Below are 17,299 nucleotides of genomic sequence, written 5' to 3'. Positions count from 1 at the left end.
GAATATGCTAGCCAGCTAGCAGTCTCCGAAGAAAAACCTCCCCCGCCCCTAAAGCTATGTCATCACAGCCCACCATATCGCTTACTGCTCGGGCCAAGACCGGGCGCTGGGCTTGCTTACCTCCTTTGCATGGGGTCCTGTGTTGGCTGTGCTGGGCACGATACGCCTCTATTACTTCCCACTCGCCGTTATCTCGTTTGATGGGAAACGACAGGCTCAAAACGTGGTTACATGGCTTGATAATCTTGAGAATTCCTCGGACGCGGTGCCTTTTCTGCTCCGGCGTTTCCCTGTTCTTCAGGTCTTGAACCAGTTTGTCTTCGACAATGCTGGCGCCACGGTCAAAGAAACCTTCCACCATTCTGAAGAAGTTCGGATCCTCGTCTCCAACGGCTTCGCTGTAGTGACGAACCCGCATCAGAGACGCTGAAACTGGGAGAGCGGAGTCGACACATCCCGAGGCCAAAGCACCAACGTTACCTGCTCCGCGAGTGAGTAACTCCCCAAGATACCTGTACATTTTAACAAAGATGAGGGCGAACTGGCGCTGTGTTTTAAAATAAGTACGGGTGATAATATGGACTAGGGAAAAGAAAAACGAGACAACAACTCCTCCTCACTTTGGACCGTCCAGCATCTAACTGACAGCGTTCATGCCGTCCCTCCTAGCTTTAAAAGGCAGGCGTGCGGTTCATTCCGAGTACTCAGGGGGAGGGCTGTGTACAGCGCGGTGTCGTATGAAGAAGCTGAAATAATGCGCGCGCACGTGCACTTTCCGTTTTTATTTAAAAACGGTTCAAATTTTTCAAAATTTAACAGGGCAGAACGCGGCTGACTTTTTCATGCAAAAACTCTACACTACACAGAATATGCATTTATATTTTAGTATAGGACCTACATGTTACGTTTAATTCAAACTTTTAAAAATCTAACTTATGATCCAATGTGTCTGGTTGCTCATGGATGGATGTATATATAGTTTGTATTTGGCATTCAGTTAAAGTATAAGAAATTGTAAGCCATAGTCATGCTTTACTGATTTACAATCAGAAGAGACTATGAACCTCTGACCTTAACGCAATTCTATTCAGTAGGTTAAACTTCAAGGGTGATGTCTCATAGTTCTCAAAACTGTGTTCAGTAATGAGTTACATTAAGTCAAACCTTGGAAACTTAGTTATTTCTAGACATTAACCACTGACATAACCAAATTACATTTATACATTAACTGCAAGATATTCTTTCTTCCTAGAGCAATCAACTTACACAGAAGTTCTCTACCAGTTTACTTTTTTCCAATCAGGGTACCTAGGATACAATTGAAAAATACATTTTGCCCTGGATTAACTGCAGCCACCACCTTATTGAGGTCTGTTTACAAAAAATCAGTGTTTGAAGGTTCATGTTCTCAATAGTTGTCAACCATTAAAGATTTACATGCAAACAGGGATAGCAACCAAAAGAGAGACCTGTTCCTTGAAAATCATGAACGTACAGTACAATCACGTGACAGGCCTAAATACTCAGGCTTTACTGACATCGGCTTGAATCTGTGAATGTTTTTATAATATGACAAAATCATGAAATAGCCTAGCCTATTTATGCACAATTAAATGTGGCATAATATAGAGCTTGGTCTGATTGGGTGTAAGCTAACACTCATATCTATGGGAATGAGACCTGCTAGACAGAAACGGCAAGCCAATGGCTGTAAAATCTCATAGTTCACACCAGCGGAAAAGAGCACTCAAGTGGCAAGATGTTACAAACCAAAGTATACATCTGCCTTGTAACCCATAAAATATTGGCTTCTGCTGCTTGAAGATGGACAACTGTACCATCAAGCAGAAAAATGCTGAGGGCTCTCTATTTAGTAAGGTGAACTTAGATGAAAGTAGCACCAGTGCCCACAGTACCCTAATAATACCATAATATCTTATATTTTTTTACTAACTATTACACATGGTATTAGTATTAGTTTATGCCTTATTGTTGGTAACTTTAAAAATAGATCATTGGATGCTGTCATATCCAAACATGTCCAGATAAAGTGATCCATATCTGTATAGCCCAAAATTGCTGCACACTCACAGAATCTCAGATTTTCACCAAAATTACTGGACACCAATACACAAACTTCTTTGTAGGTCTTATTATTATTATTGTTGTTGTTGTTGTTACACCCTAAACATCCTCTGTAAAGCTCCAAACTCTGTGTCTCTTTTTGCAGATCAGTTCTGGAACATTGCGTTTGCTCGGCTGAGGAAGTTTAGAAAATGGATCTTAGCATCACAGTTTAAAACTCCAAAATATTCCTAGTTTAATTTATCGTCACAGCCAAGACACTGCAAGTAATCTAGCTACACTGAATTGGTTACATTATGCATACAAGACTCTTTTGTACGTTCTCTTCAGGAGAACGATCTTTGAAAGTGATGCTCTAGGGAGATTAAATGCTCAGATGTGACGTTAGATGTGAGCTACATCTACTTGCATTCAGTTTGAGCTGATTCTTGTGAGGCTAAAATTGGCTTGTACCAGAGGAAAATACTGATAGTGTGGAGGAATGTTTCTGCGTGCGTGCACGCGCCTCGGTGCTTGTTTTCCTTATGCTTCGCGTGCCCGCTTCCTCCTGAAGGCGTGTCGGAGGATGGGCTAGGGACAAGAGATGAACAGTGAAAGGACTTGGAGTCGGATAGCATCGCGACTAGACAGCAAACTTCCTAGTTTCAAATCACGAATACAGACCTGGAGGCCACTGATGTACACCGGGTTACGTATTTATGATTCTGAAGTTATTAGTTAAAACTTATATTTCGTGAAATTGTGTGTGATGATCAAGTTAAGCGGTTTTTCAGTTACTCAAGGTATTAATAATAAATCAGATCAGGTCATGTGCAAGCGTGTTTTAAAAAGTTAACGTATACAATCATTAACTCTTCCTCTGTAAAGACACTGTGAAAGTTAGCGATTTCTCCGTAATTGGCAGTTTATTTTACATTTACATTTAATCCATTAAGCAGATAATATGAAAATAATCACTTGTACAAATGTAATGCATTACAACATGGTCTATTAACACTTTAAATTACTGTACTGGTTAGGTACAGGGCAGTACAGCTTCTGCAATACTAGTCTCATGTCAAAGTGCTGCTGCTAAGCAGGTGTGGGTTTGGTTAGTTCTTGGATAGGAAATCTCTGATAAGTTAGTGCTGGTAAAGGTGTTTCTGTGCCAGTAGGAGGTGCTCTTCCACCTCTCCTATATAAGAAATGCAATGTCTGAGCTTGGGGAAGGGACCCTGTGCTGTCCTTAAGATGAAACGTAAAACTTGATGTCCTGATTTACTCTGCGAATTAAAGATTGTATGGCACTTTTTAAGAGAGTACGGGTGTTGATGCTGCTCTCTAGGTTAAATTCCCACAAAACTTCTATATATCTATATCTGGCTACCTAATCACCCCTTGTATGTGAATGGGTACCTTGAATTGATTATACAATGAGTCATAAATAAGTGTCATTATTTATATTGCATATATTAGCCCGAGGAACACAGGCGCTTGCCACACTCTGACACAGACAGTTTGTGCTAGGACTCCAGGCTTGAGCAGAGGTCTACTCTCAGCTCTCAATTGGATGTTTCTGTGGGAGGTGCCATGTCAGGAACACCGATCAATAAGCACTACTGTATGTCCCTCTGCAGTATTTCCCCAAACCCCACGTAGAAGAGCGCAGTCTGCTCGTAAATGTGGGTCACACTAATTAGAGCTTGTTAACAACGGAGACGCTTTAGAACAGACAATATCGCTGGGTGAAAATAGCATTGGGGAGCGACCATTCAGTGTTGTAATATAAGAGTTACCTCCGATTTGTCATGGACCGGTCACGCAGTGTCCAGAGCTTTTGATGAAGCCTTTTCTGTTCATGATTAGCATCGACAGGAATAAGATGAATTTAGATTTCTGTCCAGTGCAGGTGATTAAAAATTAGTTCTTGTTTTACTCTGTGGATGTTAGTCATGGAACATACTGGATGCGTTTCACAATCGTTCAATGTACCCGAAGGCAACCTGCTCACTCCAGGTGATAATGATCTCTCTCTATCTGTCTCTCTCTCTCTCTCACACACACACACACACACACACTTCCTCTCTCTTTCTCTCTCTCTCTCTCACACACACACACACACACACTTCCTCTCTCTCTCTCTCCCTCTCTCCCTCTCTCTCTTGTTTTCACAGTCTCAGGGCTGAGATTTAGCACTGTGACTCTTTCACTCCGCCTCTCCCTCCCTTTCTAGCTGCCTTTCCTGCTCCATTGTCTCCCCACAGATTTGCTCTTCCTTTTTGCTGCAATCAGCAGTGCAGACACAGAAGCCCAAAGAGACACAGAGAGAGGGATCTTCACGTATCGATTTAATGTCACCCCTTTAATTAAAGGGACGGTCTTTGTAATCATTTTCCTTTTCTGCTTTAGAATGATTCTCTCACACACAGTAAGGAAAAACCTTCTGCTTTGTCAAATCATTTCTTTTTTTTTTTCCAACTCATGTTTTAAAGTTTGGTACATACATAGTGATATGGCAGTTGTATCTGTTTCGTGCCACAGAGCACTTTTAAGCTGAGAGACCAGCGTGCTCTCTTTGTTCCTCATACTCTTCAGTATTACACTCCTCTTCTCTCTTGGAGAGAGACAGGGTGTTGCCAGTGGGCACACAAAGCGAAATCCTAGGTGAACGGAGACAGGACGCAATGTTCCACAGGGAAGCAATTCACGGTCCTGGATGCTAAACGGAAACAGTGTGGGGTTAAGACAGCTGGAAGGGCTTGTCACGCAGTCCGGGGCTGTCAGTTTCACAGTGCGAGGTGTGAGTCTCTCCCTGCCGAACACGTTTAGAGTACTGCCTCACCCAACCATCCACACGGCACACAGAGGTTCTTGTTTGTGACTGGAAAAAACCCAGGGAAATTTTTTTCTTGTTCCTTGTAAGGGTCAGTTACTGCATGTGTGTGTGTGTGTGTATGTGTGTGAGGCAGGTGTGTCCAGCTAAATCTGTTTGTTTTTTTGTTCTTAGAGACTTGCTATTTTCGCTTTCCCAAAACACTAATTCAAATGAATAGCAATTTTGTAAAAGTGTGACAGCTGTCAGGGTGATGTCTCATAAAATGAGAAACACCTTTATGACCTTTATTATGTAATTCTGATACAGTCATAAAGGTGACAGTCATGCGGTCATATCATGCTGTGTTTGTTCCTCATCTAGCTGGAGGAGGGCACACGTGTAGAGAGCATTCATAACTTGATTTCATTAATAAAAACCTGAGCCGAGTGGAAGTCCACGGCTGAGATAACACGGGGGGAGGCGAGCTTGTAGGGTAACCCCTTATGTGGGGTAACCCTGACCTCAGAGACATTCTGATCCTATCTGTGAATGAGGGCATCGTGTCACAGCAGTGGAGTCTCCTCTCGTCACGCTGAGGAGCTTTCAGGGGCCCGCGTTCCGCCCCCTGCTGGCCCGGAGCCAACGTGCGGCTGAGCACCGACCCTCATCGCCAAGCCCATTTCCGCATTCCTGCAGTCTCAGACCCAGAGCTGCAGAGCTCTCTCTGTGCTGTACCACATTCTGGCCTGTAGGAGGCCGACGGGCCAGGGAAGACGGCTTCTTGAGGGTGCAGAACCCAGGCCCAGGCTTACAGCCAATCAGTGCAGACCCAGGCCCCCAGCCAATCAATGTAGACCCAGGCCCCCAACCAATCAATGTAGTCCCAGGCCCCCAGCCAATCAATGTAGTCCCAGGCCCAGGCTCCCAGCCAATCAGTGTAGACCCAGGCCCAGGCTCCCAGCCAATCACCTGATGTCTACACACACGGCTAGCCCTTCTGAGCCCTGCCAAGGCAACCCAGAGTCAGCAAGGATAGAGCTGATAAGCGGCATCCTCCTGGGGGCCCAGTACAGACAGTCCTGCTCATGGTGAGAAATCCTCTAATTATTAACTAGTGCGTGTCCCCTGGAAGCTAGCTGGCAGGAAGTGGGCAGGTCTGACACACACACACACACACACATACACACACACACACACACTCCCACACTCTGGGCTGTCTTTACACTCTGGCTCTCTTCCCTTTTATAGACAGTCGACACCCAGAGTAAATGTTATCCAAAGGTTTTGTGCTGTTAGCATCGCTTCGACACTGATACAGTTTTAAAGGACTGTCTGGTTGCATCTGGACGTCTGTGCTTCAGGATGCTAGAACGAGATTTCTTTGCTTTTATTTTTAACCCTCTGTATTGCTTGGAGACTAAATGTGTCTTCAACGGCAGTTGACTCAAGAGGTAGAATCGGAGCAGTGCTTCATATAGATACCCCACATCCAGGCTCGTATCACTGCATGTTTTGATACTTTAATTATTTGGAGATTAGTGTAGCGACTTTATTGAGAATATTTTAGCAATGTTATAGTGCTTTTATTGCACGCTGGAGCCGAACTGTCAATCACAGAGGAAAAGCGACAGCCTCAGTTTGTGATTCCATAAAAGTTGCATTCACTTTTTCAGCGTTACTGAATAGAATAATTTTCAGATGTGTATATGTTCATTGTAAAGTGTTTTGTCAGTTGTCATGGCGAACCATGCACCTCTTGAGTCTTCCCCAGGAAGTGTACCATGTAGCGTTTGGTGTTTTTTGTGGTCATTGCCCAACCGGCGCGGCGCAGGTCACCGTCTCTGTCGCGTTAATACATTATCCACCGCAGAGAGATTTCCTATCCGAGCGCGATCGCTTCCTTCCCCCGCCGCGGTTCGCCTGCGTTTGCTCCATCCTGCCGTGTGCAAGTCGCGCGGAGGACACATGATCCGTTATTTTTGGCAAGAGTTAAAAATACTGGGCTGAGGATGCTGGGAAATTTCTACCTGTTGTCACGTCAGCGAGTCCCCTGTTTGCGTGGGCCAGCTGCAGTCTCATTCTACAAGGCGCATTTTAGAGCAAACGTGCCCTCTGTGACCTCTGGAGGAGCGCCTCAATTTTTTCAACGTATATAACAGTGATTTTTTTTATAACCCTCTGATTCAGAAAACCTCAGACTGGACACAGTCAATACTGCAGCTCCATTCACACGCAGAGCCTATACTGCGTTGTTTGCTACAGTGAATGAGTTCATCTACGTAAGGAAAATTTCTCCTTGTGATGCAAACCTTTTTCTGGAATTTTCCAATGTTTGACACTCTGAACACCCTGGTGTTTGTTTACTGTTGTACATTATACACCTGGCAGTTTGTGCCACTGCAGGTATTAACGTTGGTAGGAAAGTCTGATTTCACAGCTTCATAAAGAGCACTCAGTGCAGCCATCTGTGCAGTCATGAGTCCTTTCTGCTGTCTGCGCATACTGACACTGTCCTGTGCAGTCACATCCTATTCGCTGTCTGCGCATACTGACACTGTCCTGCGCAGTCACATCCTATCTGCTGTCTGCGCATACTGACACTGCCCTGAGCAGTCACATCCTATCTGCTGTCTGCGCATACTGACACTGCCCTGCGCAGTCACATCCTATCTGCTGTCTGCGCATACTGACACTGCCCTATGCAGCCACATACCCCCCCGCCCCCCTCAAGTGGCCCCTCCCTCACTTTCTCCACACACACGCCCCTCCCCCCCCTCCAATTCCGGCTCCTGGTTTCCCAGCAATAGTGCTGTAATCAATCAGGGTCAGGTTTCAGACTGCGCTGCCAGTTCATTGGCTCGTGTGCTGACAACACCCACTGTCTGGAGGGGGAGGAGTTACGGTGGGAGTGATGCGTTACGCTGCATTTTTTTTAATACTAGGAGCAGGCGGTCAAGTACAGGAAATGCAGAGGCTTTGAGAGCACTTTTACAAAATTGCTTCGACTGTTATTCCCACCTCCTCCAGGAACGTGAGCACTGTTCAGCTGTGGTTGTGTGAAACGTTTGGAACTGCACAGTTTGTGACTAACTGAGTCTGTGGTTCTCAAATTTTTATCAGCTATAAGGCACACCTTATCCTGCACATACCGTCCTGTACAGGCTTCACATTTGCAAAAACCCACACAATTATTTTCACATAAAAAAGGCAAGGAAAAAACATTTGTACTACTTTATCAGTTTCATTTTGTTTTTGTGTGGAAAGAGAATTTTGAGATTCTGTATTTGTGAAGCTAAATTATAATCATCATGATTTTCTAATATTTTTGTATTTGAAAGTGTATGCTGCATGGAAAAACACACGGTATCTTCCATGTTTTAAATGGCTAACTAACTGTAACAGTATTTCTTAAACACAAACATTCAAAGGACATCTGGTTGTGTCATGCCAGTGTTTCCCAGCAGGCTGTGCGAGCTAACAGCCGTTCTGTCACAGCTGGCTCTAAACCAGAACAGGGAGGTACATGGCTTTTTTTTTTTTACACAGCTATCAGGTAGTAGTGTAAAGATTACACTCATAAACATGAGATTAAGCTACCGTTTCAATGCATGCGCAATATATGTGATTTGATGCTATTAATAGTATAACAAAAATGGCATTCGGATATTATAGATCATTTTTGAAGTGTCGAAGAAAAATGTATTTGTGTCACGTCAGGCTTGGAGTTCTGCCTTTTGGCCCAGACAGCCGTCAGGCAACAATGTTTGGCTCTTTGAGCACGTCCCGTCATTTATTTTTGGCAGACTGTGGAGTAAATGTCTTTCGCCGTCCTTGCCTTCCATCAAGGTGAACCGGAGTGCCTGGGTCCCCTCTGTGGTTCCTGAGCTGTCAGTCAACTTCGGGAAGCGGGTGTGGAAAGGTTTGGCTGTAGACAAGGGGGGGTGGGGGGGGTGGAGGTGAAGGTGAAGGTGGAGGTGGTGGTGGTGGGGGGTGGGGCCATGTTGCTGAGCAGGTAGACCTGACAGACTCGGTGAATGATGTTCAGAGCAGGGACAGCCCCAGGGCTCACCACAGGAACAACTGCCATGCATGTGAGAGGGGGGGAAAAAAACACACTGACTGGACTGGAGATCCATCACGCTGTGGCTGAGGCTGGACGACACTGCCCTCTGCTGGCCAGTTGACACATTACCTAAGTAAATAGAATTCCTCCCTTCCCCCCCATACACACTTTATTATGGTAGAGGCAACTGCACTTTTCAGAAAGCCTGTCTTTATTGTTCACAAAAGCAAGAATATATTTATGGAGTGTTTTTTTTTTTTGGTTTTTTTTGGCCACAGTCGAAAGAAAGAAATGTCAGCTGTATGCGCAGGGCTGCATTATTCAGTCCAGCCCCATGCTGAGGCAGTGACGTAGTCGACCTCCTGTCGTGTCTCAGATGCACAGTCAGCCCGTGCAGATAACAAGCTGTTATTACCTCAGCCCATTATTTTGCTCCCCCTGTGTTCATCTGGGGGAGAAGTGCTTGTATCATTAACCTGTCAGTGCATAGCTATGGTTCTGAAATACATTTATAAGATACATTTCAGGGCTGCTACACAGCAAGTGCCTGCCTTATTTTACTGAAATGGCTGCAGTGTGATGTTTTTTTTTTTTCCAGAGGGCACAAGTCCCCCCCCAGACGTTTATGTAGTGTTTTGCTATCTTTCAGTCCATGTGCAGTTATTAAGATAGGGATCATTAATTGCAAACCATGAGCAGGCCAGGACACCACCAAACATTTTGACAAAGCTTTCTGGCCGTGTGGTAGTCCAAATGTAAAGTAAGTTAAATATTACATTTATGTCAACAATTCTATTTTCTGAGTATGCTCTCTGTTTATTATTTGACTCTGTACATATCTACGATTGGGGCCAGTTGAGGTATTGGTGCCACAGATACTTTCCATTCTGTCAGCTAAGGGTAGCTGGGAGGGCCTTTTTTGAATGCTAAGGACCTGCTTAGCTGGTTATGGAGAACTGAGGATTACTTGTTTCCCAGCTGTCCTAAAGCTGACGTATGGTGCAGCGTATTTCTTAATCCAGACTTTTGAGGATTTTTGTCAGGCTTTTATGTCAGTCTTCTGCCTGTTATTGCCCCCTGTTGGTCAGTCAGTGAAATTTGGGGGGATTCTGAGTGGTTTGATGACCTCTCTCACAGACCCATCTGACTCATCACAACCAAACCTGTAACCCAGGAAACAGTAGCAGTCTCTCAGTGGAATGTGTCCACGCCTTTGTAAAGGTTGTTTACTCGTGGGTTGTGCTCGCCTGTTTCCACGAAACGCTCCAGAGAGCTCACCATCAAGATCGCGTTAGATATAAAGCTAAGATCATAACCGCAGTGCAAACTACAAATTCAAATTCAACATGATCACACCGGGATAAGATTTGTGCTCGTGATCACACGGTGTGACCTTGGTGTGGCAGATTCCTGAACCGCACCCTAACTGACTTGTTTTGTTCACAGATTCCACCTGGCAGAGATTTGAAAGACGGCGCAGGAGAGGAGATCATCCCAGCTCAGCTCAGGTGTCAGACTCAGCTTCCAGGAAGTGTCTGCAGTCCTGAGATGGACAAGCCGAAGATCCACATTTTCCTAGGGGCCCCGACTCTCCCCCTCAAAATGGCTCCTAGCGGCGAGCCGGGCTGCGCTCGGTGGGAGACTGTGGACCTGTGTTTGAAGGGCGTGCGGTTGCAGCCCAAGGGGAAAGAGCACGGGGCTCAGGGAAGTGACATCAGCGCCGTGGGCGGGGCCTCAGACGAGCAGGGCGGGGCCGACAAAGCCGTGCTCGCCAACGAAGGCCCGGACAGACCGAACATCGACCCGGGCGGCGTTCCGGACAAAGACGCCCCCGTTTCTGGGAACGCTGAGGGGGACCGGGAGAGAATTTCGCAGCCTGACCTAGACCCGGAGGAGAGGGGCTCCTCCCAAAAAAAGCGGAGCGCCGTAGACGAGCAGGACCCGTGCCCCGAGGCCGTGAGGGAGTACCTGGACAGCTGCTTTCGGGCCCCTGGGCCCGGGACGGGGGCGGAGCCTGCGGGAGGGGAGGCCCCGCCCCGCCTGTCCCTGGAGGCGGAGTTTCTGAGCTCCTGGACCACCAGCCAGGCGCTGCTGCTGAAGGGCAGGCGGGGCCTGCCGGCGGGGTCCAGCCCGCAGGGGGCCGGGGCTCCTCCTACTCCTCCTACACCCCAAAACCGTGCGCCTGTGGGGTCGGGGAGCTCCCCCGAGCTGTACAGCCCCACCAGCAGCCCTCGGGGGGCGCAGGAGAGCTCGCAAGAGCTCTTTCACACCCTCAGCGAGAGGCAGGCGGAGGGGGGCGTGGTCCTGGAGGCCACGCCCGAGGGGGTCCTCTGTTCACAAGGCAGCCCCAGCGCCAGCCCCAGCAGAAAGCCTGCAGAGGAGGCGGAGTCACTGTGGGCCAGCCCCAGACCCGGCCCCTCTTCACGGACCTCTCCCAGACCGGGCCCCTCCCTACGGACTTCTCCCAGACCAGGCCCTCTCGACCTCTGGACCTCTCCCAGACCGGGCCCCTCCTTACGGACTTCTCCCAGACCAGGCCCCTCCCTATGGACCTCTCCCAGACCGGGCCCCTCCCTACGGACCTCTCCCAGACCGGGCCCCTCCCTGCGGACCTCTCCCACGCCCCCCTCTGCCAAAAAGAGCAGGGTGTCCCCCACTGGGGCTAAGACTCGGGGGGGACAGACAGAGGGGGCCTGTGTCCCGCCCCAGTCCGGACCCACCACCCTCCTGGGCAGGTGCGTGGCCAGAGGGGTGCGCTACTCTCTCCTGGTCGCCGTGGTGTACCCCTGTCACCTGAAAGAGATCAAAGTGAAGTCCGGAACGTGGGCGGGCTCCACTGTTCCCCTGGCAACCATCGTGGTCACCGACCAATCGGGTGTCGATATGAAGGTTGTCCTCTGGAGGACTGCGGCATTCTGGGCCCTGACGGTGTACCCAGGAGATTTGCTGCTTATTACAGGTAAGGACAGGCTACACACACTTATGCAACTTGTTCTTGAGTTTTTTTTTTGAGTCACCACACATTAAAAGCTGCATCAGCTTTGCCTGGTTGCCTTTACACAGAAAAGAGGAACCAACAGCTCCAACAGCTGAGCTGTGTTTTCTTTTTCTCAGCTGTAGTCCCATACATGGTAACAGAAACTCATAAATCCCCAGTATGCCTATGACAGCGAGTGAAATCGCTCAGTCTCACACTGTTGAAAGCTGAGTGACTTCCCTGAGCTTAGAGTCTAGAGGAGGGGGAGAGGCGGTCACGGTTCTGGATTTCACGCGTTGGCTGCTTTTTGTGTAAAAAGCGTTCAGCGGTCAGCTCCCCCGCTGCTCTGTCCAAAGTCTCTCTGCTGCGTCCGACAGGCGTGACGCTGAATGAGGACAAGTGGAGAGGGGAGGTGGTGCTGCAGTCCTCCTACGCCAGCAGGCTGCTCAACCTGGGCCAGCTCACTTCCGCCCTCCCGCCACCAGGTGAGGCTGTGGAGCCACCGTAACACTTCACACTGCACATACACATACTTTATGACCATCGTTTTTCCGAACAAGCCTCAAAGTGTTTGTAAGTTCTCTTTGACACTTGTGTGGACCTGAAATATTTAACTTGCACTTTTTTTTTTTGAAAACGGTGGGAGTATTTTTTTATGCACATTACCAGGTGAAGAAATTCTGTAAAATTTTATCAGTGCACAAAGGAACAAAATTAGCTTTTATATGGTAAACTTTCAGGTTATAGTTTTATAAAATAAGAGGCAAGAGCTAAATGTCCAGCCCTAATAGTAGTTCTAGATAGCAGTGATAGATCTTTGCGATAGACACCTTTGCGAATCTTGTTTTTATAATGTGCCGTACTGTGTAATATTGTCTGGTGTTTTGGGGTCCTCAGTCCCACAGAATGTGAATATCCGGGCTGTGAAGGAGTTGTGGGGTCACCTGTGTAAGAAGCGCCCCCTGCTGGTGTCGCTCCCTCGTCGCACGGTCCAGGACCCCCACGCCATCCCGTATGTCCGCCTCAGAGTTCTGAAGCCCGACACACTGGTCCATGTCCTAGTGAGGGTCACACACAGCACCATGGTTACAGGTGGGTCTCGCCCCAAAATCCCTCATCCTCTGTGTATCCATATAGGGCACGCCCAGACCTGCACACACACACACACACACACACACACATATATCACGCCTACAAAACTGTCTTGTACAATATGCACATGCAGGCATGCACGCATACACACACACGCAAACGCACACACACACACACACACAGCCATGTCTTACCCACACAATGGTGCACAGAGCACACATCCCTACCCATGGCTTGTGTGAGCAGCCAACACTAATGTGTTCAGCTGTTTAAAAAGCAATATCATCTGGAGTTAGTCCAGTGTCCTGTAGCAATGGCATCCCTATATAGTTTCTCTGTTGACACTGTCGTTCGGTACACTGACCTTTCACTCCACACCCGATATCGGGGTTGGAGCTCCAAGTTGGTCCCAGGGGCGACAGCGGTTTGGTGTGCGGTTGCCGTGGAGACGGTCACCCCCGGTTACAGCGGTGGCTTGTGGGTCATAGAAACCGGCAGGGCCCAGCAGTGACAGCTGCAGTGTTTTTTGTTATTTTTGGTGACGTGGTGTTTACCCCCCAGCCTGGCGGGACGAGGCGGAGAGCTGCTCCAGGGCAGGCGGGGTGCAGAAAGCCGTGCTGAGCGTGGAGCAGGAGGACGGCCACCAGGGGACGCTGGTGCTGTGGGGGTCGGCCATGGCCTGGCTGCAGAGGATCCGCAGGAACCAAGGTGAGGCCCAGAGGCCCTGGACCGTCCTGGACCGGCCTCTGCAGAGGCTCTGGCTGGGCTTTCTTTGGTATCGTGGGTTTTTGCTGTTACCATGGTACCTTACCAGTGCTCCCTTTCAGTATTGGTAGATATACTGACTGGAAACAGGATACAGAATTTGCTGCAAGCCCACCACATTAGGAGACTGCAGTTCCTTCCCGAAATGGTCTGAGGTGCCACTGTAAACAAACGACCGCTACGCCGCTCAGCCAGATTTTTCCATATTGCTGAGGTTTACATTTGGTTTACAGCAAATGTAGGGACCAAAATGAAAGTGCTTCCCTGATTGTATTGGACAGGGCTTGCGGGCCTACGTACATCTTGCGTGTGTGCGAAAGCCCACCTGTGTCACCTGTCACCTGTCCCCCCCAGGTGCAGTGTGGGAGTTCCGGGTCCTCCTGGTGAAGCGAAACGTGGCCACGGGGCGCCTGGAACTGCACTCCACGCCGTGGGGGTCCTGCGAGCCCCTCTTCCCCGACGACAGGAGGGCGGTGGAGTTTCACGACCGGGCCCAATCGAAACCTCCGCCCGCCAGCTTAGAGCTAGACCTGGCAACCCTGCTGTCCCAGAAATATTCAGGTTAAAAAAAAAAAAACTACATTTTTACTGAGTCAGACTGAGCTCCATTATAACAATAGAAGGATTTCAGAGAAACAAAGGGCTGTTCTTCTTGGAAGGAACATCAGTAACCATGAATAAAAGTGAGGTGGACTGGCCGTGCACCGTATGCATAACAGTGTTTATCCACTGCAGTCTCCATTGTCGTCTATATTTAGCATTAAGGACATATAAATGGGCAATATCTGATACACCCTGTCCTGTTTGAGGAAGCAAATCCACGCACGATTCCGGTAAACTAGGCCTGAGTTTACCCAGGCTCGGTGTTCTTGTGAAATCTTGGAAATTCACACAGTTTGGCGTCCGCCATGTCTGTCTAATCTGACTCGGGGGCAGTCCGTGTGAAGTGAACCCAACGTGCTCCCTGTGTCCGTCAGGTGACGTGGAGTTCAAAGGGCAGATCGTGGCCTTCCAGTTTCAGGGCACCTCCTCCCAGAACGCCTCGCCGCCGATGAACGGGGACACGCCCTCGCGGAAGATTCTGGAGGCGGTGTCCGGCGACGTCACATTCAACGGCTGCGGGCGGTGTGGCGCCGAGCTCGAAGCGGACGACAACGGGATCTACCGGCCCTGCTACCCCTGCCTGCCGCGGACCAGCGTCCGGCGCTACTACAGGTCAGCCAGAAAACAGCCTCCCTCCGACGAGCTGCCGACAAAACCTCACTTCCCTTCCCGCACCGTAGCTTCGCCTGTTTCACTTTCCATCCCCTTCTCTATCAGCTCGATCCGTCTTAAATGAAAAAAATTCACCCGGAGTTTGACCGTGCTTGTAACTCAAGAGGTCACAGGTTCAGTTTCCAGGCAACACAGCTGCTGTTGTACCCTTGAGCGAGGTGCTTAACCTGAACTGCTTCGGTATTATATCCTGCTGTTTAAAATGTATGCTGTGCAGAAGTGCGAATGAACAGCTGAGCTGCCTGCCGTCAGTGCTGTGTAGGAGTGCAGATTCTGCACCGGCAGACTGCAGGAATCGCTCTTGTATGGTGGAAAAGGGGGAGGTTCTATGACACCTTCGTCTCCCGCGGCAACGCTACAGCTAATTACGCCACCAGCCTGTGAGGCCACTGTCCAATCAACACTGGTATGGTCACATTCTAGAGCCAGGCGACAGGGCTGAACATCAGTATTTTAGCAGCGTGAGGCAGCCTGCAGTCACAGATTCGACACCCGCAGTGGGTTTACAGCAGGGTCATCTCACCTGCAGGAGACAAGACATGAACCAGGCGCACGGTCTGTTTCAGGAGAGGTTTTAGTGTGTATGTGACGGAGGCTGCCTGTCTGCCTGTCTGTCTGTCTGTCTGCCTGTCTGTCTGACTGCCTGTCTGTCTGTCTGTCTCTGTCTGTCTGTCCTGTTTGCTGTACCAGGCCAGCTGTGCTAATGGAGGCTGTCTGTCTGACTGCCTGTCTGTCTGTCTGTCCTGTTTGCTATACCAGGCCAGCTGTGCTAACGGAGGCTGTCTGTCTGACTGACTGTCTGTCTGTCTGTCTGTCTGTCTGTCCTGTTTGCTGTACCAGGCCAGCTGTGCTAATGGAGGCTGTCTGCCTGTCTGCCTGTCTGTCTGTCTGTCTGTCTGTCCTGTTTGCTATACCAGGCCAGCTGTGCTAACGGAGGCTGCCTGCCTGCCTGCCTGTCTGTCTGTCTGTCTGTCTGCCCTGTTTGCTATACCAGGCTAGCTGTGCTAACGGAGGCTGTCTGTCTGACTGCCTGTCTGTCTGTCTGTCTGTCCTGTTTGCTATACCAGGCCAGCTGTGCTAACGGAGGCTGTCTGTCTGACTGCCTGTCTGTCTGTCTGTCTGTCCTGTTTGCTGTACCAGGCCAGCTGTACTAACAGTGAGGGACGGGAGCAGCGAGGTCTGCGTTCAGGTTCCGTCTTCCCTTGTGCAGAAGATCCTGCTGAACACTTCCCCGGACAAACTGAGCAAGACGGTCGGTAAGAAACCGGCCCCACGTTTCCGTACTCCAGAGAGACTAAAGGCCCACAATGCATCAGGCGCCATGCTGAAAATACTGACCAATGAGAATCGGGATCAGAACCATTAAAGGACCAAACTGACATTATAATACGTTTAAATTAGAATTCACCTTTCAAGAAACCCAAGGACACAGAACCACACAGATTAAAACAGAATAAAGCAAAAAAATACAGAAAATGAAATTAATTTTGAAAGTGCATTTTACGGGGGGTTTCCACTGAATTTCCAGCGTTTTATTTTTAAATCTCAGTATATGACCTTTCGCTCCCTCAGCTCCCTCCTCTGACGTACGGTTCGCCCAGGTGGTGGCTGCCCGGCTTCGGGCTCTGCTCTCCGTCCCCCGGGACACCTTCCTGCTGACCGTGTCCAGCCACTTCCTGTGCGACGAGAACAGCGTCCCCACAGCCCAGGACTTCCTTCTGCTGGACATCCGACCTTGATCGGCCCCGCCCTCAAGGGGGGGACAACGGCCGGCCAATCAGAACCCGTCTCCACCCAAACTCCTCAGACTCTGCCGCCGTGCTGTGAAACAGTGGATCTGACCGTGTTTGATTTACAGCTGTGTCTAAACTCAGAAACTGCCTGTCTTCATGGAAAACCCAGGTAAAACCTTTAAATTGTAATTTGTGAAACTGGGTGTTGAATAACAAGCATTTTTGCATGTGCGTCTTAATTCACGTCAGGTTTCTCTGACAGCTGTTTGCAAGCCATGTGTGACCAAAAGCAGATACATGTACCATATATTTAAAGCGCAGCTAGATGGGGCAAGAACTGTTTTGTGAAGGTCGTAACTGTTAGCCTGATACAACAGTGTACCAACATGGTTTTGGATGTCTGTAAATATGCCAGCTGTAAATGATGATAATTGTTTTTATGAAGATATGTCATCTGTTTAAGGTTGTAAATAAACCACTGTTTTGAAATAAAAGATTATTTTGATTAAACAAAA

The 17,299-nt window shown here is 48.7% G+C and overlaps 2 protein-coding genes across 7 annotated transcripts in view; one reads left to right on the top strand and one right to left on the bottom strand.

The window, feature by feature from the left end:
- Positions 1-719, bottom strand: part of LOC135244585 (glutamate dehydrogenase, mitochondrial-like) — a 25,613-nt gene extending 24,894 nt beyond the window's left edge. For both annotated transcript variants that reach the window (XR_010327005.1, XM_064317015.1), the window contains exon 1: positions 121-719. Coding sequence is in view for 1 of the 2 variants with exons in the window: in XM_064317015.1 (XP_064173085.1) it covers positions 121-520 (400 nt within the window). In the remaining variant the exon portion in view is untranslated. The remainder of the gene's footprint in view (positions 1-120) is intronic.
- On the top strand, positions 350-17,299 carry shld2 (shieldin complex subunit 2). Of its 5 annotated transcripts, XM_064317012.1 has the most exons (10): positions 350-491; positions 10,389-11,371; positions 11,435-11,901; positions 12,297-12,404; positions 12,817-13,011; positions 13,573-13,719; positions 14,131-14,337; positions 14,754-14,991; positions 16,192-16,307; positions 16,624-17,299. In XM_064317012.1, the coding sequence occupies exons 2-10, from the start codon at positions 10,491-10,493 to the stop codon at positions 16,788-16,790; spliced, it is 2,526 nt and encodes an 841-aa protein (XP_064173082.1). In that variant the 5' UTR covers positions 350-491; positions 10,389-10,490; the 3' UTR covers positions 16,791-17,299. The 5 variants fall into 5 exon arrangements, 4 of the variants coding, with proteins under 4 accessions (XP_064173082.1, XP_064173080.1, XP_064173083.1 ...); XM_064317010.1 differs by having other exon boundaries at positions 10,389-11,901; XM_064317011.1 differs by lacking the exon at positions 350-491 and adding an exon at positions 8,949-9,075 and having other exon boundaries at positions 10,389-11,901.

This window comes from Anguilla rostrata, chromosome 18, assembly GCF_018555375.3.
Source record: "Anguilla rostrata isolate EN2019 chromosome 18, ASM1855537v3, whole genome shotgun sequence".
NCBI classification, from domain to species: Eukaryota; Metazoa; Chordata; class Actinopteri; order Anguilliformes; family Anguillidae; genus Anguilla; species Anguilla rostrata.
The sequence above is the reverse complement of the archived record's forward strand: the minus strand, read 5'-3'. Positions and strand labels throughout refer to the sequence as shown.

Excerpts from the sequence above, each read along its gene's own strand:
- shld2 (XM_064317010.1), top strand. The coding sequence starts at position 10,491 with ATGGACAAGCCGAAGATCCACATTTTCCTAGGGGCCCCGACTCTCCCC. Across the intron at positions 13,720-14,130 it reads GAGGATCCGCAGGAACCAAG|GTGCAGTGTGGGAGTTCCGG; the intron begins GTGAGGCCCAGA and ends TGTCCCCCCCAG. Across the intron at positions 16,308-16,623 it reads CAAACTGAGCAAGACGGTCG|CTCCCTCCTCTGACGTACGG; the intron begins GTAAGAAACCGG and ends TCGCTCCCTCAG.